Here is a 27,796-nt window from a genome sequence, read left to right as displayed (position 1 = left end):
GCATTAAAAATCATAAAAAAATTATAAAAATGTTTATTTGACAAAATACAAAAAAAAAAATTATAAATGGGAATTCATCACCGCGAGCTTTAAGTGGGAGCCATCGTTGTGCAATAGCCCTCCTTGCTCATGGATTCAACCCCAGTTTCGACCAAACAGCAAAATGTGTGTCAGCGGTGGATGCTGAGTGTTCCAAAGCTTCTTTAAATACTTCCCCGTAAAATGAAACGCCGTTTGAACTCGGCTATAAAAAGGAGTCCACTTGTCATTGAGCTACCCATAGAAGCACTCATTAATAAGAGAGTAGTAAATCACGTATAGTATCACAACAGACATCCTACCTATGTACCTAACCTACACGTTGTTCTGGTGTGTTCAGTCGTTGTTTTATAGCATACCATTTCAACCACTAGATCCGTTAATAATTTTTTATAATTATCACAAATTTTTACTGGAAGTCGTTCGTTTACTCCAAAATCTTAGCAAAAGAGAGCCAGAGAGATCAAATGTGACATTTGAGAAATAGCAAAGTTGCAAGTTTTTGCTAGAGATTTTTTTTTCATTAAAAACTTGTAAGAGTTTGTCATAAACATAAAATATGTGCAATATATTTCACAGAGTCAATTATAAGTGTAGTATACAAAATATATATTTTTATTATTTTAATTGATTTAAAATAATATATAAGCGACTTTTTTTTATTATTATGCGACTTTTTCAAAATTTCCAACGGCAACACTGACTGCTATTGAAATGGAGAATATCCGTGGTAAGAACAGCCAATGTTAAATTGATCGCTTCTGCGCCAATTTTGCATCACTTTCAGATCCAAAAAGAAAATTTTTACTACTTTTTTGGCGACGCTTTTTCTTGCTGGGTATATGTAGCCGCCAAATATATTCTTTTAAATCTGAATAAAGCTTTCCATTCTTTCTATTTTTATCTTCAAATAGTATGAAAAACAAGAAATTATTTATTGAGGTACACGATTTTATTGAACTGCAATGTAGTGTGTTGAAAGTAAGGCTACCTTGAAATCACGTCGCGGGAAATATTTAGGATTGGGGATAAGCCCAAAATCAGAAAGCCGAAAGATATTGAACTTTGTCAACATTGGGAATAGTTAACATTTCGCTAATGTCCAGAAACACTCAATATAGACATTTTACGAATGACATCTCTATTGAGTTGCTAGCTGGTATACGTTACAATTCGTTGTTCATTTGTAGATTTGTTTTTGACTTAGTTTTCGGATACATTTGGGGATATTTGGTATATAATGCATGACTGGCATTCTGCCTTTATTCGTTTTATTATAGCTGTAATCAAGTTTTAATAATATCAAGTATTTATTATGAGGGTGACTGAAGTTGTAGACCAAGAGATGAAGAAATATTTGTTTCTTATTTTGTATTCCATAGTATTACAGAAACCAAGAAAATTTACTTAAATTTTTTTAATAATTTTTTTTGTGTAATACAATTCAATTCGTTGTTGGGTAGTTAACTACACAGAAAAAAAGTGTCTTGTAAATTTAAGGACCATTTTAACTTCCACATAGTTAACAAATTTACTGTAATACATTTCATTTTTCGTAACCACAACGAAAATTAACTTAGCTAAAGGAAAACTTATAAAATTTCAGTAAATATTTTTTAGTTCACTAACTACGAAATGGGAAGGATTTTTCCTTAAATAAATTTCCACTTAATGCATCGTTGATTGTAATATAAAAATACATACACCCTCACAAAAAATCGCTTCTGTAACATATACTCCCAAACATATTTTGCTTCAAGCATATACATTTTTGGGTATTGCCCAAACATTTATATGTTTGATCTCTTCCAATATATAATATGTTTGAAAGCATATTGGTCTAAACAATATATGTTTGGGTAGTCTAAGTTCCAAACATTTTGTATTTTTGCATCCAAATTCAATAATGTTGTCTTCTAAAAAACAATATGTTATTATGTGAAAATATAATATGTTTGGAAGCATTTTGCACCCAAAATTATTATATGCTTAAAAAAATTCTCCCAAACAATATTGTGCTCAAAATTGTATTTATTTATTTATATATTTACAATCATAATGAATTATGAATATAAACAGGTAATATAGGTGCTAACAACATAGGTTTTCGACCTGAATGCTCAAAATTTTGTTTCTGCCTAATTGTATATTCCCCCACATCTTTCTCACTTCCACGAGATTTTTTAGTTCTTAGCACCTTTTTCTGTACTACAAACATTGTAGAAGAAATTATTCAATTGTATGATTTTTTTTTATTTTAATTTTACCTTTTGCCGGACGGGGATTCGAACAGCGGACCACACAGTTTGTAAGGATCAAAGAAGTAGCTGATCAATTGCCCAAGGAAAAATAATATGTTAATTTTGTAATAACAAGCAACAACCACCAACTTAATTCAATATCGCTCCCTGTTAAATAGCGCTCCAAGCTACTAAACACATATATGTTTATAGGCTATTTCTAAATTAATATATGTTTGCATCCAAGCATATTATATTTACAAACATTTTATGTCCCAAACATAATATGTTCTAACATATTAACATATATGTCCCAAACATGTTATGCTAGTTTATGAACATTATATGCTTGCACTCAAAAATATTGTGTTTAAAAATTTGTGTTCCAAACATATAATGTTTATAGCCAAACATATGAAAAATAGTCTTTTTCATCCGTGTAGGCAATATAAAAATCTTACTTCGAAATGTGGGCAATTTACTACGAAAAAATTTTGTATGGAAAAAAAATTTTGTAGTAAAAATTAACTTAACGACATTACCGATTCGTATGATGGCTACTACAGCTTAACATATTCCTCTTTTTATTATAAAGGCTGGTACTATGTTCATTCTTGCGAAAAAATTTTATAGAAACCATTATTTCGCACATAGAAAGTGGTGTTTATTTAGGTGACAGGGAGCGATATTGAATTAAGTTGGTGGTTGCTGCTTGCTATTAGAAAATTGACATTTTATTTTTCTTTGGGCAATTGATCTAAAGGGTGATTCTTTTGAGGTTAGGATTTTCATGCATTAGTATTTGACAGATCACGTGGGATTTCAGACATGGTGTCAAAGAGAAAGATGCTCAGTATGCTTTGACATTTCATCATGAATAGACTTACTAACGAGCAACGCTTGCAAATCATTGAATTTTATTACCAAAATCAGTGGCAGAAAATCCGCTTTTTTATCGACAAATTTTGTTCAGCGATGAGGCTCATTTCTGGTTGAATGGCTACGTAAATAAGCAAAATTGCCGCATTTGGAGTGAAGAGCAACCAGAAGCCGTTCAAGAACTGCCCATGCATCCCGAAAAATGCACTGTTTGGTGTGGTTTGTACGCTGGTGGAATCATTGGACCGTATTTTTTCAAAGATGCTGTTGGACGCAACGTTACGGTGAATGGCGATCGCTATCGTTCGATGCTAACAAACTTTTTGTTGCCAAAAATGGAAGAACTGAACTTGGTTGACATGTGGTTTCAACAAGATGGCGCTACATGCCACACAGCTCGCGATTCTATGGCCATTTTGAGGGAAAACTTCGGAGAACAATTCATCTCAAGAAATGGACCGGTAAGTTGGCCACCAAGATCATGCGATTTGACGCCTTTAGACTATTTTTTGTGGGGCTACGTCAAGTCTAAAGTCTACAGAAATAAGCCAGCAACTATTCCAGCTTTGGAAGACAACATTTCCGAAGAAATTCGGGCTATTCCGGCCGAAATGCTCGAAAAAGTTGCCCAAAATTGGACTTTCCGAATGGACCACCTAAGACGCAGCCGCGGTCAACATTTAAATGAAATTATCTTCAAAAAGTAAATGTCATGGACCAATCTAACGTTTCAAATAAAGAACCGATGAGATTTTGCAAATTTTATGCGTTTTTTTTTAAAAAAAAGTTATCAAGCTCTTAACAAATCACCCTTTACTAGTCCTTTAATCCTTCGTATATTTTCGGAACAAAAATGTGATTCGTGTTTGCGTTATAAACCCACACAAATAATTTTAATAAATAAATAATTTCTTAATTCACATCAGTCAGTTTTTCAACACGAAAAAAACAAAGTACCACAAATGGAAAAAATTTCGCTAGTTTTTGGTTTTGTATGGAGTTTCAACGCGTAAACCGAACAGCGTACCGGCCTTAAGTTGGAGTAGTTTTCCTTACATTGAAAATTTTAGATAAAGTAGAATAAAAAGTAGTTAATATAATCCTTGACAGATGTATATGATTTTTTATATTTTCCTCGTAAATTTGGAATATATTTTACCTTACACTGTAGATAGAATTCCAACTAATCAATAAATGTGCTACTGCACGCAAAGAAAAAAAACGTTTGGAAAACGTGTACCGAAAACGTTTTTCTTTTGTTAGAGTTTTTTGCATTGCTTCGAAAATTTTAAACTTTTATCACCAAAAAAATTCGTTTGTTACAAAATTTTTATTTTTTCAATAAAAAAAGTTATTTTTGAAATAATAACACAGTCCATTTCGTTTATATCAAATACTGTTCTTTTCTGACTTTAGGTCTTTAATAAGACGCATTTTACAGTTCAAAATTTAATATAGTACAATGTAATGTTGAACATTTTTTCGGAATCTTCCGAATATATCTGGAATATATGTAAAAAAACAAAAGCAAAAAAAAAAACTTTGGCCGAAGCAGGGATCGAACCCACGACCCTTGCCATGAGAGTCGGACGTAGCTACCACTGCTCCACGGTGCCAAACTAAATTTTTGTTTCTGTTAAATAAACTTTGTTTATTCGGTTCGTGGGCGCCGCAAGCTATGCTATATAAATATAACTTATATGGATATTTATCTATTGATGACCATAACAGGTACATAGCTCAGTGGTTAGTGTGTTGGCTTACAATGTGCATGGTCCGCGGTTCGATTCTCCGTCCAGGCGAAAGGTAAAAAAAATTTTAAAAATTTATAAAATCGTATAATTTCTTCTACATTGTTGGTATTACAGGAAAAGGTGTTAAGAACTAAAAATCCTCGTGGATGTGAGAAAGATGTGAGGGACAATGCAATTAGCAAGAAAATAATGTTTTTTTTTGAGCTAGTCTTTATGAAATTGTTTTTACATCCTGGAAAAGAATAAACGTTTATCACAAAAAGTATATACTTTTCTTCCAAATACACTTCCTTACAGCGAAAAGCAAATGAGAAACGAACTTTGTTTGTCTAAAATTTCGTTTGGGAGGAAAGAATTATTTTTTTGCGTGTGGAAAATTATTGCATCATAGAGACATTTTGTGTATATCTCGTAAGATTGTTTGTTTTTGGCATTGCGTGTTTTATGCTGTTGTTGGTTGTTTTGATTCTAGAGACAGTGTGGATGAATTTCTGGAATGTTCCTTGTGTGTTGTTGGTATCTTTTGTGGTGATAGTTGTTTTGGTGCAATAGTGAGATCAGAAAGGGAGCAGTGTTGCCAGTATTGGGGATTTTCCCCCAAATTGGGGATACTTTTTGTGAATGGGGAAGACATCTTTGAGTTGGTGACTTGGGTATTTGATGGGGAATTTCCATTAATTTGGAGATTTTTGTGGGGATATTTCCGAGAAATCGGTTTTCTATAGAAAATTTTGTCAAAATTTCATTTCTATAGAAAATTTTGTCAAAATTTTATTTCTATAGAAAATTTTGTCAAAATTTTATTTCTGTAGAAACTTTTGTCAAAATTTTATATCTATAGAAGATTTTGTCAAAATTTTATTTCTAAAGAAAATGTCAAAATTTTATTTCTATAGAAAATGTTGTCAAAATTTTATTTCTATAGAAAATTTTGTCAAAATTTTATTTCTATAGAAAATTTTGTCAAAATTTTATTTCTATAGAAAATTTTGTCAATGTTTTTCTATAGAAAATTTTGTCAATCATTTCTATAGAAAAGTTTGTCAACATTTTTTTTCTATAGAAAAGTTTGTCAATATTTTAATTTTGTCAATTTTTTTCAATTTAGTCAAAATTTTATTTCTACAGAAAATGTCAAAATTTTATTTCTATAGAAAATTTTGCCAAAATTTTATTTCTATAGAAAATTTTGTCAAAATTTTATTTCTATAGAAAATTTTGTCAAAATTTTATTTCTATAGAAAATTTTGTCAAAATTTCATGCCTAGGTTAGGTTAGGTTAGGTTAGGTTAGGTGGCAGCCCGATGTATCAGGCTCACTTAGACTATTAAGTCCATTGTGATACCACCATTAGCGTAGCTGGACAATTTTCCTAGGGGGGGCTATAGCCCCCCTAGCTAAAACTTTATAGACTGAACTTATAGGTTCAACTAATGTTTTATTTCATAAAATTTAATAAAAAATAGACATCAAAATAACTCGAGAATCAATTTATAATAAAGCAACTAAAAGTACCCTACGGGAAATTGGTGCAAATTGTGAAATAAAATTTAGTGAAATAAAATTATCAGAATAACCTTTTGTTCGATATATTTCAATTTTTTTTTTCATTTCGGGTTCGATTAGGAGCCCAAATTGAAAGAGATTTGTAAGAGTTTGTCCGAGACTGGTTCCTGAGGACCTGTTTATGGGTTGCTCCTGCTAAATTGTTCCAGGACATGTCCTTTGGGGTGAGTCCAAGACGCGTCCTAAAATGTAAATTTACTCCGTCAATGACAAACCCATGTAAAGGTGGACGGTCCCTTCCATACGTTTTGATCAGAACTGGGACTGGTCCATACACACCAGGGACTAGTCCTGTACCAGTTCTGTGGTTGATCCATTTCCCGTAGGGTAGTTCCACACTTTTCCCAACAAAAAATTGGGAGTTGTTCTAAAGGCACAACTTTAAAAGCACTTCCAAAAATGTCCTCACAAAGAAGTTAACTATTTTAACTACGCAGAAAGTTTTTTTACTTCATTTTTTTTTATATTTTAATGCGTAATTTTTTGTTTTCTTTTTTCAAATAGTTTAAAAAAAGAGTAAAAGAGTAAGTAAGAGTGTACAACTTCCAGACCCAAAAAGAACATTTTCATTTCTTTTTGGCGACGCGTTTTTTGCAGCATTATTAAGATATTAATTTATGAAAGAATAGTTCTAATATCAATTACTATTTTTTATTCAACTAAATCATAAGTTCAACCACAGCATTATTTCATAAATATCAGACTTCTACCACAACCCAAGTAATTCGATTGTGCATGAAAGTCTTTAGTGGAACTTTGTGCGTTGTACGAGTATATACTTGCTTAATTTTTATAAAAATGTAAAATCGTAAATAGGTTTTCAAATTCTGGGGGGGCTAAAATTTTTCTGGGGGGGTCTAAGCCCTCTCCCCAGAGGCCTTCCTACGCTTATGGATACCACATTGGTGAACTTCTCTCTTATCACTGAGTGCTGCCCGATTCTATGTTAAGCTCAATGACAAGGGACCTCCTTTTTATAGCCAAGTCCGAACGGCGTTCCACATTGCAGTGAAACCACTTAGAGAAGCTTTGTAACCCTTAGAAATGTCACCAGTATTACTGAGGTAGGATAATCCACCGCTGAAAAAACTTTTGGTGTTCGGTCGAAGCAGGAATCGAACCCACGACCTTGTGTATGCAAGGCGGGCATGCTAACCATTGCACCACGGTGGCTCATGTCTATAGAAAATTTTGTCAAAATTTCATATCTATAGAAAATTTGTCAAAATTTTATTTCTATAGAAAATTTTGTCAAAATTTTATTTCTATAGAAAATTTTGTCAACATTTTATTTCTATAGAAAATTTTGTCAAAATTTTATTTCTATAGAAAATTTTGTCAAAATTTTATTTCTATAGAAAATTTTTTCAACATTTTATTTCTATAGAAAATTTTGTCAAAATTTCATTTCTTTAGAAAATTTTGTCAAAATTTCATTTCTATAGAAAATTTTATTTCCGTAGAAAATTTTGTCAAAATTTTATTTCTATAGAAAATGTTGTCAAAATTTTATTTCTATAGAAAATTTTGTCAAAATTTTATTTCTATAGAAAATTTTGTCAAAATTTTATTTCTATAGAAAATTTTGTCAAAATTTTATTTCTATAGAAAATTTTGTCAAAATTTTATTTCTATAGAAAATTTTGTCAAAATTTTATTTCTACAGAAAATTTTGTCAAAATTTTATTTCTATAGAAAATTTTGTCAAACTTTTATTTTTATAGAAAATTTTGTCAAAATTTTATTTCTATAGAAAATTTTGTCAACATTTTATTTCTATAGAAAATTTTGTCAAAATTTCATTTCTATAGAAAATTTTGTCAAAATTTCATTTCTATAGAAAATTTTATTTCTGTAGAAAATTTTGTCATAATTTTATTTCTATAGAAAATGTTGTCAAAATTTTATTTCTATAGAAATTTTTTTCAAAATTTTATTTCTATAGAAAATTTTGTCAAAATTTTATTTCTATAGAAAATTTTGTCAAAATTTTATTTCTATAGAAAATTTTGTCAAAATTTTATTTCTATAGAAAATTTTGTCAAACTTTTATTTCTATAGAAAATTTTGTCAAAATTTTATTTCTATAGAAAATTTTGTCAAAATTTTATTTCATTGTTGTTGTTTTTTTGATTTCAGCTTAAAACCATACATTGACTAAACTACAAGTGTAGCTTAACCAACAGAGGAAAAGAATGTTTGTCAAATTTATTTGGGCAAAGCCCTATAGACTGCAAGATGGTTGGATGGACGCACGTTTCGGAATTACCACATTCCTCATCAGCATCCTCTACTTGCAGCAAAACTATCAACCAATTATCAGAATAAATTCAGACAGTTCATTAAACCCAACAATAAACCACACTTGAACCCTCCGAAAAAAGGCGAAAAATGGTTTTAAACTGAAATCAAAAAACAACAACAATGATTAAAGAACACAAACCAACAATAACAAAACAAAAATTTTATTTCTATAGAAAATTTTGTCAAAATTGTATTTTTATAGAAAATTTTGTCAAAATTTTATTTCTGTAGAAATTTTTGTCAAAATTTCATGTCTATAGAAAATTTGTCAAAATTTTATTTCTATAGAAAATTTTGTCAAAATTTTATTTCTATAGAAAATTTTGTCAACGTTTTATTTCTATAGAAAATTTTGTCAAATATTTAGAAAAAATTTATTTAGAAAATTTTGTCAAAATTTTATTTCTATAGAAAATTTTGTCAAAATTTTATTTCTATAGAAAATTTTGTCACAATTTTATTTCTATAGAAAATTTTGTCAAATTTTTATTTCTGTAGAAGATTTTGTCAAAATCTTTTTGCTAGAGAAGATTTTGTCAAAATTTTATTTCTTTAGAAAATTTTGTCAACATTTTATTTCCATAGAACATTTTGTCAAAATTTTACTTCTATAGAAAATTTTATCAACATTTTATTTCTATAGAATCTATAGAAATCCTCAATAGAAATAAAATTTTGTGAAAATTTTCTAAAAGTTGCAGTAGATCGTTCAGCTGTATTTTGAAAGTAGTCACACCTAAAATTTTCCGTAAATTTTTCCACGTTCTTGAGTAACATAGGCCCAATTGCTGCGAATGTGTTGCCAAAAATATAATAGCTAAAAAATATTAAAGGGTGATTTTTATAAAGAACTCTAAAATTATGAACTATGTCTTACAATTTTTGCCCACAAAAGTACTTATATCTAATATCGGGCTAACCCTTTTACCTAACCTAAATAGGTTGGAAGGCTTATGAACTTTGGCTGGGTCAATTCTTACTTGCAATTGTTACAATTAACACATTATTATCAAAAATTTATTTTTATTTCGTTGTTTTCCTTAACAAAATTCATAATACATTTTAAAAATCTATAAAAAATATTTGACCTTAATTAAATTTGTTTAGAGTCGTATACAGTTTTTTTTTTCAATTTTAAATCTATCAATATAATGTTTAAAATTAATAACATTTCTTACAAAACTAATAATGTTAAGAATACTATAATATATTTGTGTATATAATATGTTAATACGTCGCTATATGATGGTAATGAGAGCGTTGAATGTTGTTATTCGTTGCAGATGAATAGGAATTCGATTTTTTCGCTTGTCCATCTTGGATATCGAATTGGTTAAATAAATCATCAAAATTGTTGAAAAGCTGAAAATGAAAGAAATGGAACAATGTTTAATAATTGTTGTATTGCAAGAATGTTTTTCATGTACTCAAAAGGTGGGACATATAAAAGTACGTATCACCCACAACCATATAATGAGAGATGATACAAGGGAATGAGAAACATATAAAAACTTCTACTATATAAAAATAAGTCGGGGTTTCCTTCCTGACGCAATAATTCCAGAACGCACGAACCGATTTTCACGGTTTTGCATTCGTTGGAAAGGTCTTGGGCTCTTTGAGGTGTACAAACAAGAAAATTCAAGTTCCAACGGAAAAGCGGAAAATCTTTTTTTACATATAGCGCATATTACAAAAATTTATAATTTGAATTCATCGCAGTTGCTTTTGTTATAAAATAACTATTTTTTCACATGAAAAATGTTCGGAGAACGTAGAGGGTAATCATGTGGTGAAAATAGGGTACCTCATTTTTTGATATCTCGTGGGAGAGGGGGATATCCTCCTTGCCCGATTTTTTCAAAATTGGGCCAAAGTTACCCGATTTTGGTGAAATTTCCAAGGAAGGTTAGGGGTGATGTCTAGACAAAGACCCGCTACTTTATTTTTCGGTATTTGGTCGCGGAGGTGGACCACCCCTTTATACGACTTTTGTTTAAAGTACTGTAAAAACAAAAATTCTCTGATTTACTTGAGATTTACAGAGAACAAGCCGTGAGATTATGGATTTTTTAATATTTTGACAGGAAGGGATCTCCCCCTTGCCCGACTTTTTAAAATTGGAACAAAATTATCCGATTTGCTTGAAATTTTCAGGTATGGTTGAAGGGGGAGTCTAAGCAAAGAACATCTACTTTATTTTTCGATAATTGGTCGAGGAGGGGGGGGGGGCTCCCTTTGTCCGACTTTTTTTTAGAGTACAGTGAAAAAACTAAAATTTGTCGACTTACTGAAATTTTACGGAGAACTTGGTGGAGATTATGAAATTTATAGGTATATCATTTTTATACCCTCCACCATAGGATGGGGGTATATTAACTTTGTCATTCCGTTTGTAACACATCGAAATATTGCTATAAGACCCCACAGTGGTGCAATGGTTAGCATGCCCGCCTTGCATACACAAGGTCGTGGGTTCGATTCCTCCTTCGACCGACCACCTAACCTAACCTAACCTAAGACCCCATAAAGTATATATATTCTGGGTCGTGGTGAAATTCTGAGTCGATCTGATCCGATCCGGCTGAAATTTGATACATGGTGTCAGAATATGACCTCTAACAACCATGTAAAAATTGGTCCACATAGGTCCATAATTATATATAGCCCCCATATAAACCGATCCCCCGATTTGACTTGCGGAGCCTCTAAGAGAAGCAAATTTCATCCGATCCGGCTGAAATTTGGTACATGGTTTAAGTATATGGTCTCTAACAACTATGCAAAAATTGGTCCACATCGGTCCATAATTATATATAGCCCCCATATAAACCAATCCCCCCATTTGGCTTGCGGAGTCTCTAAGAGAAGCAAATTTCATCCGATCCGGCTGAAATTTGGTACATGGTGTTAGTATATGGTCTCTAATGGCCATGCAAAAATTGGTCCACATCAATCCATAATTATGTATAGCCCCCATATAAACCGATCACTAGATTGAACCGATCCCCAGATTTGATCTCCGTTGCCTTTTGGAGAAGCAAAATTCATCCGATCTGGTTGAAATTTGGTACGTGGTGGTATGATATTTAACAACCATGTCAAAAGTGGTCCATATCAGTTCATAATCATATATAACCCCCATATAAACCGATCCCGAGATTTGGTTTTGGAGCAAATTTCATCCGAGTCTGTTGAAATTTGGTACATTGTGCTAGTATATGGCCGTTAACAACCATGCCTAATTAGGTCCATATCGGTCTATAGTTATATATAGCCTTCAGATAAATCGATCCCCAATCACACAAAAATTGGTCCATATCAAGTTCATAATTGTATATAGCCCCCATATTTCAATTCTGGCTCTGCAAAAGTCCATATCGATTCCTAATTATTTGTAGACTTACCTATACATACCTTTTTTTTCTAATATTAACCACGTATGGACTAACTCACAATTTAGAAAACGATGTTAAGAAGTTTTAAGATTCCACAACCCAAGTAATTCGATTGTGGATGACAGTCTTTCGTAGAAGTTTCTACGCAATCCATGGTGGAGGGTACATAAGATTCGGCCTGGCCGAACTTACGGACGTATATGCTTGTTTAATATTTGATCGAAGAAAAATAAAAGGGCCCAGGTCTCCCTTTTGTATTAAATTCACAAAAGCACGCACAACTGAAATAAGCAATAGAGTCCTTCCATATAAAGGGTGATTTGTTAAGAGCTTGATAACTTTAAAAAAAAAAAAAACGCATAAAATTTGCAAAATCTCATCGGTTCTTTATTTGAAACGTTAGATTGGTCCATGACATTTACTTTTTGAAGATAATTTCATTTAAATGTTGACCGCGGCTGCGTCTTAGGTGGTCCATTCGGAAAGTCCAATTTTGGGCAACTTTTTCGAGCATTTCGGCCGGAATAGCCCGAATTTCTTCGGAAATGTTGTCTTCCAAAGCTGGAATAGTTGCTGGCTTATTTCTGTAGACTTTAGACTTGACGTAGCCCCATAAAAAATAGTCTAAAGGCGTCAAATCGCATGATCTTGGTGGCCAACTTACCGGTCCATTTCTTGAGATGAATTGTTCTCCGAAGTTTTCCCTCAAAATGGCCATAGAATCGCGAGCTGTGTGGCATGTAGCGCCATCTTGTTGAAACCACATGTCAACCAAGTTCAGTTCTTCCATTTTTGGCAACAAAAAGTTTGTTAGCATCGAACGATAGCGATCGCCATTCACCGTAACGTTGCGTCCAACAGCATCTTTGAAAAAATACGGTCCAATGATTCCACCAGCGTACAAACCACACCAAACAGTGCATTTTTCGGGATGCATGGGCAGTTCTTGAACGGCTTCTGGTTGCTCTTTACTCCAAATGCGGCAATTTTGCTTATTTACGTAGCCATTCAACCAGAAATGAGCCTCATCGCTGAACAAAATTTGTCGATAAAAAAGCGGATTTTCTGCCAACTTTTCTAGGGCCCATTCACTGAAAATTCGACGTTGTGGCAGATCGTAAGTCTATTCATGATGAAATGTCAAAGCATACTGAGCATCTTTCTCTTTGACACCATGTCTGAAATCCCACGTGATCTGTCAAATACTAATGCATGAAAATCCTAACCTCAAAAGAATCACCCTTTATTAATATTTTGAAAGTTGAAAGACATTACTGATCAAGGTGAATTGGATGAAAGCATTAAAACTGATCAAGGTGTATACTGGAATAGCGGTTCATAACTTCATAAAATTACGAATTCCATACATAAAAGATCTATAATACATCTTCGAAACTTTTTTTTTTAGTAGAGCATTTAATTTTGCGATTTTGGTTGGAAGGAGTATGTTAGAATTTATAATATATTTTTGGTGGTTTTTGGCCTTGGGGAGTTGGCAACACTCGCTATGCAGCTGTTATTGTCATCAATAGACAATTATTAATATAAGTTGTATTTATATAGCATTGCTTGCGGTGCCCACTAGCCGTTTAAACAAACTTTATTTAACAGAAACATACATTTAGTTGGGCACCGTGGAGCAGTGGGCCGTGGGTTCGATCCCTGCTTCGACCGAACACCAAAAAGTTTTTTTTTGTGTTTTTTTACATGTATTCCAGATATGTTCGGAAGATTCTGAAAATATGTTCAACATTACATACTACTATGTTCAATTTTTACTATGAACTGTAAAATGTGTTTTATTAAAGACTTATTAAAGTCAGAAAAGAACAGTGCTTGATATAAACGAAGTGGACTGTGTTGTTGGTTCAAAAATAATTTTTTTATTAAAAATAAAAAACAAACGAATTTTTTTAATGATAAAAGTTTAAAATTTTCGAAGGAATTCAAAAAACTCTAACAAAAGAAAAACGTTTTCGGTACACGTTTTCCAAACGCGTTTTTTTGCGTGTATATAGGGTCTTAACTTTGGCCGGGCTTAATCTTAAATACCCACACGAATCAAATATATTAGTTTCCTTTGAAAACCCTTCGTCGTAGTGTGTTATTTGAAAATATATAGAATTGCAGGTAGATTTGATGACAGATAATCTCCCAAACACATCGGTTGAAATGGTACGCCTCCTCGAAGTTCAATTCTAAGTATCTACATTTGTATATATATTTTTACTCGAATGAGGACGAGATGATCAGTTTAGAAGACACACTGATCGAAATTTCTAATTTCATATAAATCGGATAAAAATTAGGTTTCCTAGGAAACAAAGAAGTCAAATCGGGATATTGGTCGACTCTACCAATAAATGGACCGATTTATACCATATTTAGCTCTACTATGTTATTTCGGGACCGAAAATACCTCTAGATTTTGAATTTTAGGCAAATAGGATAAGAATTGTCTAGACGTTCAAGAAGTCAAATCGGCAGATCGGTCTTATGGGGGCTATACCCAACATTGACAACAAATTCGGCACACTTGCTTATGGATCTAAAATACCTCTAGACTTTGAATTTCAGGGAAATCGGTAATACATTGTAGTGCCTAGATGCTCAAGAACTCAGACCGAGTGGTCGGTTCATATGGGGGCTATAAAAAAACCTGGACCGATATATGTTTAGTGGCAGCCCGATATTTCAGGTACACTTAGGCTGTCCAGTCAGTCCACTGTGATACCTCGGTGGTGAACTACTCTCTTATCATTGAGTGTTGCCCAATTTAGTTCAATGACATGGGACCTCTTTTTTATAGCCGGGTCCGAACGGCGTTCCTCATTGCGTTAAAATGTCACCAGCATTACTGAAAGGATACTTCACTGCTGAAAAATTGTTGGTGTTTGGTCAAATAAATGATAACAACATCGAAAAAATATTGTTCCAAGGCGGAAGAAAAACGCATTTGTCTGATAAAAAGGTATTTTCGTAGTCCAAAAGTCGATGAACTTTTCAATGAAGTATTTTTGCCCTTATAATTAGTGAGCAGTTTCAAAATAAATGCCAAATATTATAGAGAAAATGTCCAACTAATGACAACCAAGAATGGCTTAAAAAGGATGCTCCTCGTTTCATTTTTACCCCAAAATTGCCACCGAAATCTTCGGATTTTAACCCGTTGGAGAGTAAGGTTCGCACTAAAATATACACGGGAATGGTCCAAAATAACAGGTTGGCTGATAAGTCCCCGGTCTGACACATATATGGCGTCGCTAGTATTAAATGCATATTATTTATGTAGTACCAACCTTCAAATGATTCGTGTCAAAATTTGACGTCTGTAAGTCAAGTCAATTATGTTAGTTTGTGAGATAGAGCGTCTTTTGTGAAGCAACTTTTGTTATTGTGAAAAATGGAAAAAAAGGGAATTTGATAAAATACTGTTTTCTGAAGGGGAAAAATACGGTGGAAGCAAAAACTTGGCTTGATAATGAGTTTTCGGACTCTGCCCCAGGGAAATCAACAATAATTGAGCACAGAGGACGGTGAACGCAGTGGACGCTCGAAAGAGGTGGTTACCGACAAAAACATCAAAAAATCCACAAAATCAATTTGAATGACCGTAAAATGAAGTTGATCGAGATAGCAGAGGCCTTAAAGATATCAAAGGAACGTATTGGTCATATCATTCATCAATATTTGGATATGCGGAAGCTCTGTGCAAAATGGGTGCCGCGCGAGCTCACATTTGACCAAAAACAACAACGTGTTGATGATTCTGAGCGGTGTTTGCAGCTGTTAACTCGTAATACACCCGAGTTTTTCCGTCGATATGTGACAATGGATGAAACATGGCTCCATCACTACACTCCTGAGTCCAATCGACAGTCGGCTGAGTGGATAGCGACCGGTGAACCGTCTCTGAAGCGTGGAAAGACTCAAAAGTCCGCTGGCAAAGTAATGGCCTCAGTTTTTGGGGATGCGCATGGAATAATTTTCATCGATTATCTTGAGAAGGGAAAAACCATCAACAGTGACTATTATATATGACTACGTTATTGGAGCGTTTGAAGGTCGAAATCGCGGCAAAACGGCCCCATATGAAGAAGAAAAAAGTGTTGTTCCACCAATATAACGCACCGTGCCACAAGTCATTGAGAACGATGGCAAAAATTCATGAATTGGGCTACGAATTGCTTCCCCACCCACCGTATTCTCCAGATCTGGCCCCCAGCGACTTTTTCTTGTTCTCAGACCTCAAAAGGATGCTCGCAGGGAAATAATTTGGCTGCAATAAAGGGGTGATCGCCGAAACTGAGGCATATTTTGAGGCAAAACCGAAGGAGTACTACCAAAATGGTATCAAAAAATTGGAAGGTCGTTATAATCGTTGTATCGCTCTTGAAGGGAACTATGTTGAATAATAAAAACGAATTTTGACAAAAAAATGTGTTTTTCTTTGTTAGACCGGGGACTTACCAGCCAATCTGTTATATCAGAGCTGTTTTCGTGCATTGTGTCATGGTTTTTTTGGCCGTCTGAAGACCAAAATTCTTGCCAAAGGTATCCAATTCGAAAAAATTTTAAATTTGATGTTATTTTCGACATTTTTGGGTTTTGAACATTAAAACAAAAAAAAAATCTTGCGCTTTACTTTGCTGCCACCCTGTATGTATTTAGTATAAATTTATGATAACCCAGATTTATAAGCCAAAACTGTGCTGAAGACGATCATCATGCCATGTCCTTCGTAGAGGGCATTGGTACTCAAAGGGTTAATGAAAATAAAACGAACATCTACTTACATGATTTTGGCCCGAATAAGAAAAATCTGGCAAATAATTTTTAGAACCGTCACCACTGGCTCCCGTAGGTGTTTCTTTGCCAATTAGTGGCGATAAAGGCGAATTGAAAATATTAAAATTTTGATACGATTTGGCTTTACTTAAGCCTTTGTTCGCACTTGATGGTGAGACATTTTGAAATTGAGCTGAAATCACAAAACTAAAAATTATTTAAATGTCGTTCTTCTTATACCATTAGAACTTTACCTTTATCCTTGGGCTGTAGGTTAACTTGATTCAAAAGTGGATTGTGTATACGGAAAGGACTGTAAACCGGCAATGGTACACTTTGAGGGGCTAATGAAGTCCTCTGGCCATGGATCTGAGGAAATAGATAGGTTGTATCTATAGCCGGTAATTGATTATATTGATAACGTCCTTCTTGTGGCGTATATCGTCCATCAGAGCTTAGCGCAATGCGATATACTTTACGTGAGGGCCTATTAAAGAATGGATAAACCTGGATTTTGTTTTTACAAATGAGGTGTTCACAACAATCCTTATAGATGAAAAAATGCATTGCTTACTTGGGGATTTCGTTGTTCAGGTAAAATACCATCTGGTACCGCAATTCCATCCTTCTGTAGTTGATTCAGAAAAAGCCGATCCGTTTCGAATGCTGTATCGGGTATTCGGCCTCCAGCATGTGGTAAAACTTGTTCACGGTATATTTGACGTTTCTGCAAGAAGAGAAAATAATTTTCTTTATACAATGAAAAAAATATTATCGTGATGTCAAAGATTTCATGTCTTTAAAATACGAATGCAAATTTTGCTTAGCATAGAAGACGCATTTCTCTAATATAAAGTTTTTTTCCTTGTTTTATCTTTGTATTATCCTTATCATTAAGTGACTTGACTTAAGAATGGTTATCATAACACGAAAGAAAAAATGTTTGGGCTCAGGTCAAGTTGACTTTAATAAATTTGTTGGCTTTTTGCATCTTGACTACAAAGCATAAAATCGTTCAAATATAGGACATGTTTTCAAAACTTTATTTTAAAGACGTTTTTTACTTGAAACATAGCATAATTTCTACTGGAAGTCGAGTCTTAATTTAGAAAATAAAGTTGTCGTTAACTCGTTTTTAAAGGACTTTGATAGCATATGTAGAAAAAAAGCTGAAAAATCGAACAATTAAAATTTGCTTCCTAGAAACAAGTACACAAAACCAAATTTAAAAGAGAACTGTGTCTTAAAAGTATCCTTACTTGTATTCTCCGCTTCTTTGGCTCGGAATCAATACAAACATTTTTAAAGCAATGACAAAATCTTTGGAATCGGACATGGGCTGATAACATTTTCTTACACTGAAAAAATGATCTTTCAGAATAAATGAATTACATTATCTGTTTTATTTGCCTTAAAGAAAATGTCTGAAGACGGAAAAAATCTGCATATTTTTTTATTTATTTAAGCGAATACATATATGATGCTAAACTTATACTACAACTAGTCTCTATTATGAAGAAGTGACTAACCAGTAGTTTATTTACTAACAATCCATAGACTTATAGAAATTAAAATAAACTAGGACAAATATTGTTGTAAAATTTTTATTTTGAATTGAGACATTCATATAATAAAGCGAGTTAATCATGTGGATTGAAGCGGCGGAATCTTCTAGGTTGATTGGAGGTGTGGAGTAAATTATGGGCTTCGCGATTTGTGTGGTTCGGATAAGATGTTTTTCTGCAATTCTAGAGATTTGCTCTTTGATCGCAGTACTTTTTAAAGTCTCGGTGGAGGTCACTATTTTGGACATACCATGGAGCGTTTACTGCACTTCTTATCACTTTGTTTTGAAACCTTTGTATTTTTTCGATATAACTGTTTGCCGCACATCCCCATAGTTGAATGCCATATATCCATATTGGTCTTAATGCTTGTTGATATATTAAGAGTTTATTATCTGTGGAGAGGACTGAATTTATTATTTAATGTACTTCCTACGTTCTCCGAACATTTTTCATGTGAAAAAATAAAATTATTTCATAACAAAAATGTTAGCGTCTGATTGAGGCTACCTTTTTATACCCACCACCATAAAATGGTGACGGGTATAATAAGTTTGTCATTCCGTTTGTAACACATCGAAATATCGATTTCCGACTATATAAAGTATATATATTCTTGATCAGGGAGAAATTCTAAGACGATATAAGCATGTCCGTCTGTCCGTCTGTCTGTCTGTCTGTTGTAATCACGCTACAGCCAGAGAATGAAGCCGCCGAGTCGCGCCGCCGATTTTAGCCGCCGCCGACTAGTTTTTACCAGTCGAAGCCGTCGCCGAATTTGTCGACTCATCTCGACTCAAAGTTAGCCGCCAATTAATCAAAAATATTGATTTGAATCAGAAAATAATATTAATAATGGTTGCATTTTTTGTCAAAATGTTTAACTTTCCACCCAAAATCCGTCAGTATCAAGTTGCTATAATAATTTTGCAAAAATTTGGCTCAGAACATTAAATGTAAATGTGATTGTAAGATAAGTTGTACAACTAATCTAATTACCATTCGGATAACATCAAATTGATTTTATTATGGATAATTGTCCGCCGCCGATAAGACAAATTTATATCGGCTTAGCCGTCAAGCCGCCGCCGCCGCCGCCGGAGGCAAAAAATTAGTATCAGCCGCCGCCGACAAAAATGGGTCGGCTTCATTCTCTGGCTACAGCCTTCAATAATGGCGCTATCGTCCCGAAATTTGGCACAGATTAGTTTTTTGTTTGCAGGCAGGTCAAGTTCGAAGATGGGCTATATCGGTCCAAGTTTTGATATAGTCCCCATATAAACCGACCTCCCGATTTGGGGTCTTGGGCCTATAAAAACCGTAGTTTTTATTAGATTTGCCTGAAATTGGAAATCTAGAGGTATTTTGGGACCATAAAGAGGTGTGTCGAAAATGGTCCGTATCGGTCCATGTTTTAGTATTGGCCCCATATAGACCGATCTCCCGATTTTGCTTCTTAGGCGTCTAGAAACAGTATTTTCTATCCGATTTGTCTGAAATTGAAAATCTAGAGGTATTTTAGGACCATAAGGAGGTGTGTCGAAAATCGTTCGCATCGGTCCATGTTTTGATATAGCCCCCATATAGACCGATCTCCCGATTTTGCTTCTTGGGCGTCTAGGTACTATATTTACCATCCGATTTGCCTGAAATTGGAAATCTAGAGGTATTGTGGGACTATAAAGAGGTGTATCGAAAATGGTCCATATCGGTCCATGTTTTGGTATAGCCCCCATATAGACCGACCTCCTGACCTGTATTTTCTATCCGATTTGTATGAAATTGAAAATCTAAAGGTATTTTGGGACCATAAAGAGGTGTGTCGAAAATGGTTCGCATCGGTCCATTTTTTGGTATAGCCCCCATATAGACCGATCTTCCATTTTGCTTCTTGGGCTTCTAGAAACTTTATTTACCATCCGCTTTGCCTGAAATTCTTGAGCTACAATAAACTGTATTTATTACATGATTTGCCTGACATTCGAAATCTAGAGGTATTTTTAGACTACAAATAAGAGTGCCGAAATTGAGGTATATCGGTCCATTTTTTGGTATAACCCCCATATAGACTGATCTCTCGATTTTTACTTCTTGGGCGTATAGAGACTATATTTTCTGGCCGATTTGTTTGAAATTTAAAATCTGGAGGTATTTTAAGATCACAAATATGTGAGTAGCAAATGGTATAGCCCCATATACACCGATCTCCTGGCTTTATTTCTTGGGCTTCTAGAATACGTAGTTTTTAACCGATTTGCTGGAAATTAGTAATCTATAATAAAATTTTAGACAAACGAAATTTCTTTTTCTTATAAAGTGTTTTCGTTTATTCAACGGTTGTCTCTAAAATTTGTGTCAAAAGAAAACTTTGCTTGTCTAAAATTACGTTTCTCAAAAAAGAAAACACTTCTTTCAGGGTATAGCAGGCGCACTGATCATGAAAATTGCTTCAAACTGAAAGTAAAATTTCCAGATTTTACTCATCGTATTTAAATACTGGCGGAAAAAATCTACATATTTCAAATTTTAAATCGAGGCGTAATTTCATCATATACACGATATGTTTATAATTTCTCTAAAACTCTAACAAAATTTTTTCTCATAAATCCAGAATCTGATCTGGTCTTCATAGGTAGAATCTTTAAAGTTTGTCTTCGGGAACTGACTTGCTTGGGAGAAGATTTCTCATCAAACCCCATACAATTCTATATATTATCACGTAACCCACTACGACGAAGAGTTTTCAAAGTAAACTATCATATTTGATTCATGGTGGTGGGTATTTAAAATTCGGCCCGGCCGAATTTACTTCTTTATATACTTGTTAAATTTAAATTTTTTTAAAATTTGTATACATCAATACTAGTTGGCGTTTAACCCATAAATATCATTGCATTGTCTCCTAACACATTGTTAACTTTGTTAAAACAATTCGCCGCTTAAATTTGTAAAAACATTATATGTTTTGTTAAATTTCTTTGATGTGGTCTGTGAAGTGCATTATGATACCACCATCTTCTACTTGTGGGCAACTGAGCAAAACGGAGTAGACTGCTGACATAGTAACAGATATTCATCTGGTAGACCACAATTGGTGTATGTAACTTCTAAAGCGAGCAATGCATCTCAGTCGTTTGGATGACCTGAGGTGACTAAAACTTATAGGGTACACCCAGAAAAAAGTGACCCCTTCTTTAAGTTAAAATGAACTAATTGTGAAGAAAGTTGATCTTCGTATAGTGCCAAAGACATTTTTATTTGTTTGAACGATGTGATTTTTGTAGAAATTAGGTAGAATGCATTCCATATATTAGTTAACATTTTCCTATATTTATGTACCCTTATACTACAGAATGAAAAAATTTAACTGAATTGAATTCATATATGGAATGATTTTATTGAACTTCTTTCATTCATTGGGACAAATCTTGCATATTTGTGGTAAACCTTGTTACTTAAAACTTAGAACCTTGTTACTTAAAACTTAGAACTGCTTACTTTCGTTTTTAAATACAATTTTATTTATTTATATAGGCAATTTTTTCTTCAATAAAATACACGTTTTATTAATATATTAAATATATTTATTAAGAAGTTTATTATTCCACTATTTCCAATTTCCATGTAATGTCATCAACTGTAAACGCATTTTTTCTGCTTCTTGTACCTTTCACTTTTAATAAATTGCGGTGTAACGATTTTGTCCGAGTTTCGTCAAATTTAGTAAAATTTCTTATTATGGAAAGCTTATCATGCATACGAATAACACTTGGCATAGACAAATATTTTAGTTCATTCGTACTAAGAAGTATTCAATCCTTTCAAAACTTAAGGAAACACACTTGTTAGAATATAGGAAAATTTCCTATATTTCTTTTATCTACCTGTAATCGGTACCTGTCATCGATGTAATCGATATGTTTGCCCGTGGGTTTTTTTTAGCTGGAATCGTGTTGTTATGGTATACGGAGAGATTGTTAAACAAAAGTAAAATAAAAAATAATAAAAATAAAATAAAAAATAATAAAAATGAAAATTATTGAACATAAATAACAAACAATAAGTCTATCAATGTTCATGATGGTGTATAAAAAAAGAAAGAATTGGTTTATGAGTTTTTATATTTGTAGTTATTGAATTTTAAAAGGAGGACAACATCGCTAGACAGCAACTTATTGAAAGTGAAAAGTACAAGAAGAAGAAAAACAAGTATATACAGCAGTAAGGCGGGGCCGAATCTTAAACGCCCACCACCATGAATCAAATATTAGCGTTTCCTTTGAAATTTCAGAGGGTTTGAGGACAGATCAAGCAGAGCAGTTCAATCAGTACACTTCACGAAGATAAATTTAAAGATTTTACCTATGAAGACTATATCAGATTCTGGATTTATAAGAACCATTTTTGTTTGAGTTTTAGAGGAATCATTAACATCTCTTGTAAGTGTGCAAGAAAATTATAAAATAACGTCTTGACTTGAAATCTTAAATCTGTAGATTTTCACCCGAGAAAAAAAATCTGGAAATTTTACATTGAGTTTCAAGCAATTTTCATGAACAGTGCGCTTTCTATACTCTCAAGAAGTGTAATCGGTCTATATGGAGGCATTACCAAATGGACCGATAAAAACTAAATCCGATACACGTTTTTGTGAGCCTTAAATACCAGAATATTTCCAATTTCAGGCAAATCGGATAAAAACTACGGTTTCTAGAAACCTAAGGAGTTAAATCGGGAAATCGTTCTTATGGGGGCTATACTAAAATACGGACCGATACTCACCGTTTTCGGCACACCTCTTTATGGTCCTAAAATACCTCTAGATTTCCAATTTCAGGCAAATTGGATAAAAACTACGGTTTCTATAAGCCCAAGAAGTAAAATCGGGAGATCGATCTATATGGGGGCTATACCAAAACATGGACCGATACTCACTATTTTTGGCACACGTATTTGTAGTCCTACAATACCTCTAGATTTCCAATTTCAGGTAAATTGAATAAAAACTGCGGTTTCTATAAGCCCAAGAAGTAAAATCGGGAGATCGGTCTATATGGGGGCTATACCAAAACATGGACCGATACTCACCATTTTTGGCACACCTCTTTATGGTCATACAATACCTCTAGATTTAAAATTTCAGGCAAATTGGATAAAAACTACGATTTCTATAAGCCCAAGACCCCAAATCGGGAGGTCGGTTTATATGGGGACTATATCAAAACCTTGACCGATATAGCCCATCTTCGAACTTGACCTGCCTGCAGACAAAAGACGAGTTTGTGCAAAATTTCAGCGCGATTGCTTCATTATTGAAGACTGTAGCGTGATTACAACAGACAGACAGACAGACAGACAGACAGACAGACAGACGGACAGACGGACATGGTCATATCGTCTTAGAATTTCTCCCAGATCAAGAATATATATACTTTAATATAGCCGGAAAACGATATTTCGATGTGTTACAAACGGAATGACAAACTTATTATACCCCCGTCACCATTCTATGGTGGTGGGTATAAAAAAATACGTTTTACAGTTGATAACATTACATGGAAATTGAAAATAGTGGAATAACAAACTAATATTTCAAGGCCAGCCGATGCTGTTGATTCTTAATAAATATATTCAATATATTAATAAAACATGTCTTTTATTGAAGAAAAAATTGCCAATTTAAATAACTAAAATTGTATTTAAAAACGAAGATAGGCGGTTCTAATTTTGAAGTAATAGGTTTACCACAAATATATAAGACTTGTCCAAAAGAATGAAAAAAGTTCAATAAAATCATTCCATATATGAATTCAATTCAGTTAAATTTGTTCATTTTGTACACAGAAAAAAATTTCACGAAATTTTTTCCTATTAAAATTTGAATTGAGTTTTAAAAAATATTCAATAAAAATTTTAATCGATTCAACAAATTTTTTAATTGAAACAAAAATCAATCACATAAATTAATAGTATCAATTAATTTTTTAATTGGATCAATTAATTTTTAATTGACTTTCAATTAATTTTTTAATTTATACTATAATTTCTGTGATTGAAAACATTTCAATTAAAAAATTAATTGGATCAATTAATTTCGTGATTGAATCAGAACATTTTTTATTGTGTGATAGTATAGTGGTACATAAATATAGGAAAATGTTAACTAATATATGGAATGTATGCTACCTAATAGCTACGAAAATCACATCGTTCAAACAAATAAAAATGTCTTTGGCCCTATACGAAGTTCAACTTTCTTCACAATTAGTTCATTTTAACTTAAAGAAGGGGTTACTTTTTTCTGAGTGTAGGGGATCCTAGAAAAATTTTACTGTTTTTGGTATAAAAGTTTGAAATTTTTGAAGGAATTCAAAAACTCTAACAAAAGAAGAACGTTGAGTCGAGTATAAACATACATACGAGGGCGGTTCAGAAACTTCTTAGCCTATCAATGAAAGAGAATAGTTAGTTTTTCAAAATATTTTTATTTTTCAATATAATCTCCTGAAACTTCAATACACTCAGTCCAATGCTTTTCTAGCAATTCCATCCCTTGATTAAAATAGTTTTCCTCAAGGTCTTCAATAGTGGTTTACAACTGTGGTTTACAACTGTAATTGCATCTTCATTTGAGGTAAAACGCTTGCCAGCAAGGAACTTTTTTAGATTTGGGAACAAGTAAAAGTCACTGGGAGCTAAATCAGGAGAATAAGGTGGGTGGTCAAGCAACTCGTACTTTAATTCGTTGATTTTAGCCATTGTTAAAACACTCTTGTGCGCTGGTGCGTTGTCTTGATGAAAAATTATTTTTTTGTGCTGTAAGCAAGGACGTTTTTCTCGAATTTGTACATTTAATTGATCCAAAAGGTTGCAATAGTACTCTGAATTTATTGTTTTACCCTTTTGCAGATAGTCAATCAATAAAATACCTTTGAAGTCCCAAAAAACCGTTGCCATAACCTTACCAGCCGATTGAATTGTTTTTGCCTTCTTTGGGGCACTTCCTCCAGCTTCAGTCCATTGTTTGGATTATTCTTTTGTCTCTGGAGTATAGTGATGGATCCATGTCTCATCAACAGTTATGAAACGACGCTGAAAATCCATTTTATTTCGCTTAAAACGATCCAAACAATCTTGAAAAATGTTCATTCTTATGCGTTTTTGATCGACTGTTAACAAATGCAGCACCCATCTTGCAGAAGGCTTTTTCATCTGTAGCTCTTCATGCAGAATAAAATGGACTCAATCATTTTGAGATGCCTGATGATATTATGATATTATCAATTTCACGCACTTTTATTCGTCGATCGTTTAATACCATATCATGCACTTTGGCTACAATTTCTGTTGTTGTTACTGTTTTTGGACGTCCACTACGTGGTTCATCTTCAATACTTGCACGACCACATTTGAATTCACCAACCCAAATTTTATACCCTGTCCCACACTGTTGAACAGGGTATTACAAGTTAGTGCATATGTTTGCAACACCCAGAAGGAGACGAGATAGAAACATGGTGTCTTTGGCAAAAATGCTCAGGGTGGGTCCCTGAGTCGATATAGCCATGTCCGTCTGTCCGTGAACACATTTTTGTAATCAAAGTCTAGGTCGCAGTTTTAGTCCAATCGACTTCAAATTTGGCACAAGTATGTGTTTTGTCTCAGAATTGTAACGAAATCGCCATATCTTCCACTTCCGGCCTTGCTCAGGGAAATTTGGGGAGGATCTTTTATGGCCGATTACATAGCTTTAAAATAGATGGATAGCAGAAAAGGAAGAATAATATCGGACGGAGAGATGAATAATAACGGAGACTATATAAATTTTCGAGAATACATCCGACAAGCCTGGCCTTTCGTCAATAAAACCGTCTTAGCAGTTGATTATTTTTAAAATGAAGTTATTATTAACATTAAAAAAAAAAAAAAATGAATGAAAGGGAATAATTAAATACAGATATTGATAAAATAAAATCTTCTTTCAGTGTAGGTTGGAGAACAAATTTGACAGGGAAAGTAAATGTAAGTGTAAGTAGGTATGACTAATTCTATTAATGTAAATCAAGTGAGCGTCTATAAATGTGTGAATTGTAGGAAAGGGATTTACCTTATTTGACATCAGATTGAAGCGATCGCTGCATTCTGGTTTTCAATATTCGGTATGACTTAATCTAGAATGGGAAATGTAAATATGTCTCTAAATGAAAATTAAGGAATAATATAGTAATAATAAATTCATTGATGATTGCATTTCCGTAAGAGATCCATAAAGGTACGTCCGGGAAGTTAGAGGAGCTAATTTGCAGCAATTTCTAGCGTTTTCATCAATTGTGAGAAATAAGTGTTCGAAGTCCTTGAACTCCTTTTGGCTGGTAATTTGTAGTAATTCTTAACGTTTTTGTCAATTCTATTGAAGCTTTTGACCTCCTTGTGGCTGGTTATTAAACCCAATTAGAACCAAAATCTGCTAATGCCCTTCTAAATCTATGTGAAAAGGCGTCGTTAATTCAAATTTTCCTTTGCCAGCATTCAATTCTTAGCACGAAACTTCACGTAAAATACAACGTTCTATCTTTGCTTATATTTCGCACTATTTCGCGTTATTTTTTTTTTTATTTCTTGTATCTCAGTTTAAAAAAATCCTTCGTTGAATTTTCTTAACAATTTTTCTTCCTTTTTTTTAATTTTAAAATTTTGCTTTATCGACTGACAGTTTTTCAAAATCTTTTTCTCTCTTCCAATTTTGTTTTATTCCAATCAAAATTCTTGCTATGCTTCCATGTTTCAACAAAAAAACCTCAACAAGTGTAAATTACTAACAGGTAATTTCCACAATCACACCAACACGTACAAAAAAAAATGATTATATCTTTTATTCCCATCCCTACCAAATGTCCTTTGCGTGAAATATTGATAAATTTTTAGTTTCACAGTCTTCCAACTTGTACATACAATTGCCAATTCTTTCTATAACTTTAGCTCTAACTCCTACCGGACCTAACTTTGCATTAACATGTTTAATTAAATTGCTTTGTTGGAAATTCCTTCTCGTTACAATCTGCCCTTCTTTGAATATTCTATTCTTACTTCTTAAATTGTATGAATGTACATTTTTCTCATAAGCCTTCTTCAATTTCTCTACTACAATTTTCCTAAATTCTATGAACCTATCTCCTTCTTTCTTTTAATTTGAATTACCCAGAAAATTATTAAAACGCAATTAAATTTCTTTTTGTTTACCTGTACTCCTCTAAAAAAATATA

At 33.2% G+C, this 27,796-nt stretch overlaps 1 protein-coding gene across 1 annotated transcript in view; it reads right to left on the bottom strand.

The window, feature by feature from the left end:
* The window catches only part of LOC142235839 (uncharacterized), a 58,451-nt gene that overhangs the window by 21,672 nt on the left and 8,983 nt on the right, over positions 1-27,796 (bottom strand). The window contains exons 3-6 of the mRNA XM_075307093.1: positions 17,543-17,695; positions 17,223-17,475; positions 16,977-17,161; positions 10,013-10,144 (exon numbers count right to left, since the gene is read on the bottom strand). Coding sequence (XP_075163208.1) covers positions 10,013-10,144; positions 16,977-17,161; positions 17,223-17,475; positions 17,543-17,695 — 723 coding nt within the window. The remainder of the gene's footprint in view (positions 1-10,012; positions 10,145-16,976; positions 17,162-17,222; positions 17,476-17,542; positions 17,696-27,796) is intronic.

Source organism: Haematobia irritans, chromosome 4, assembly GCF_050003625.1.
Source record: "Haematobia irritans isolate KBUSLIRL chromosome 4, ASM5000362v1, whole genome shotgun sequence".
NCBI lineage: Eukaryota > Metazoa > Arthropoda > Insecta > Diptera > Muscidae > Haematobia > Haematobia irritans.
The sequence above is the reverse complement of the archived record's forward strand: the minus strand, read 5'-3'. Positions and strand labels throughout refer to the sequence as shown.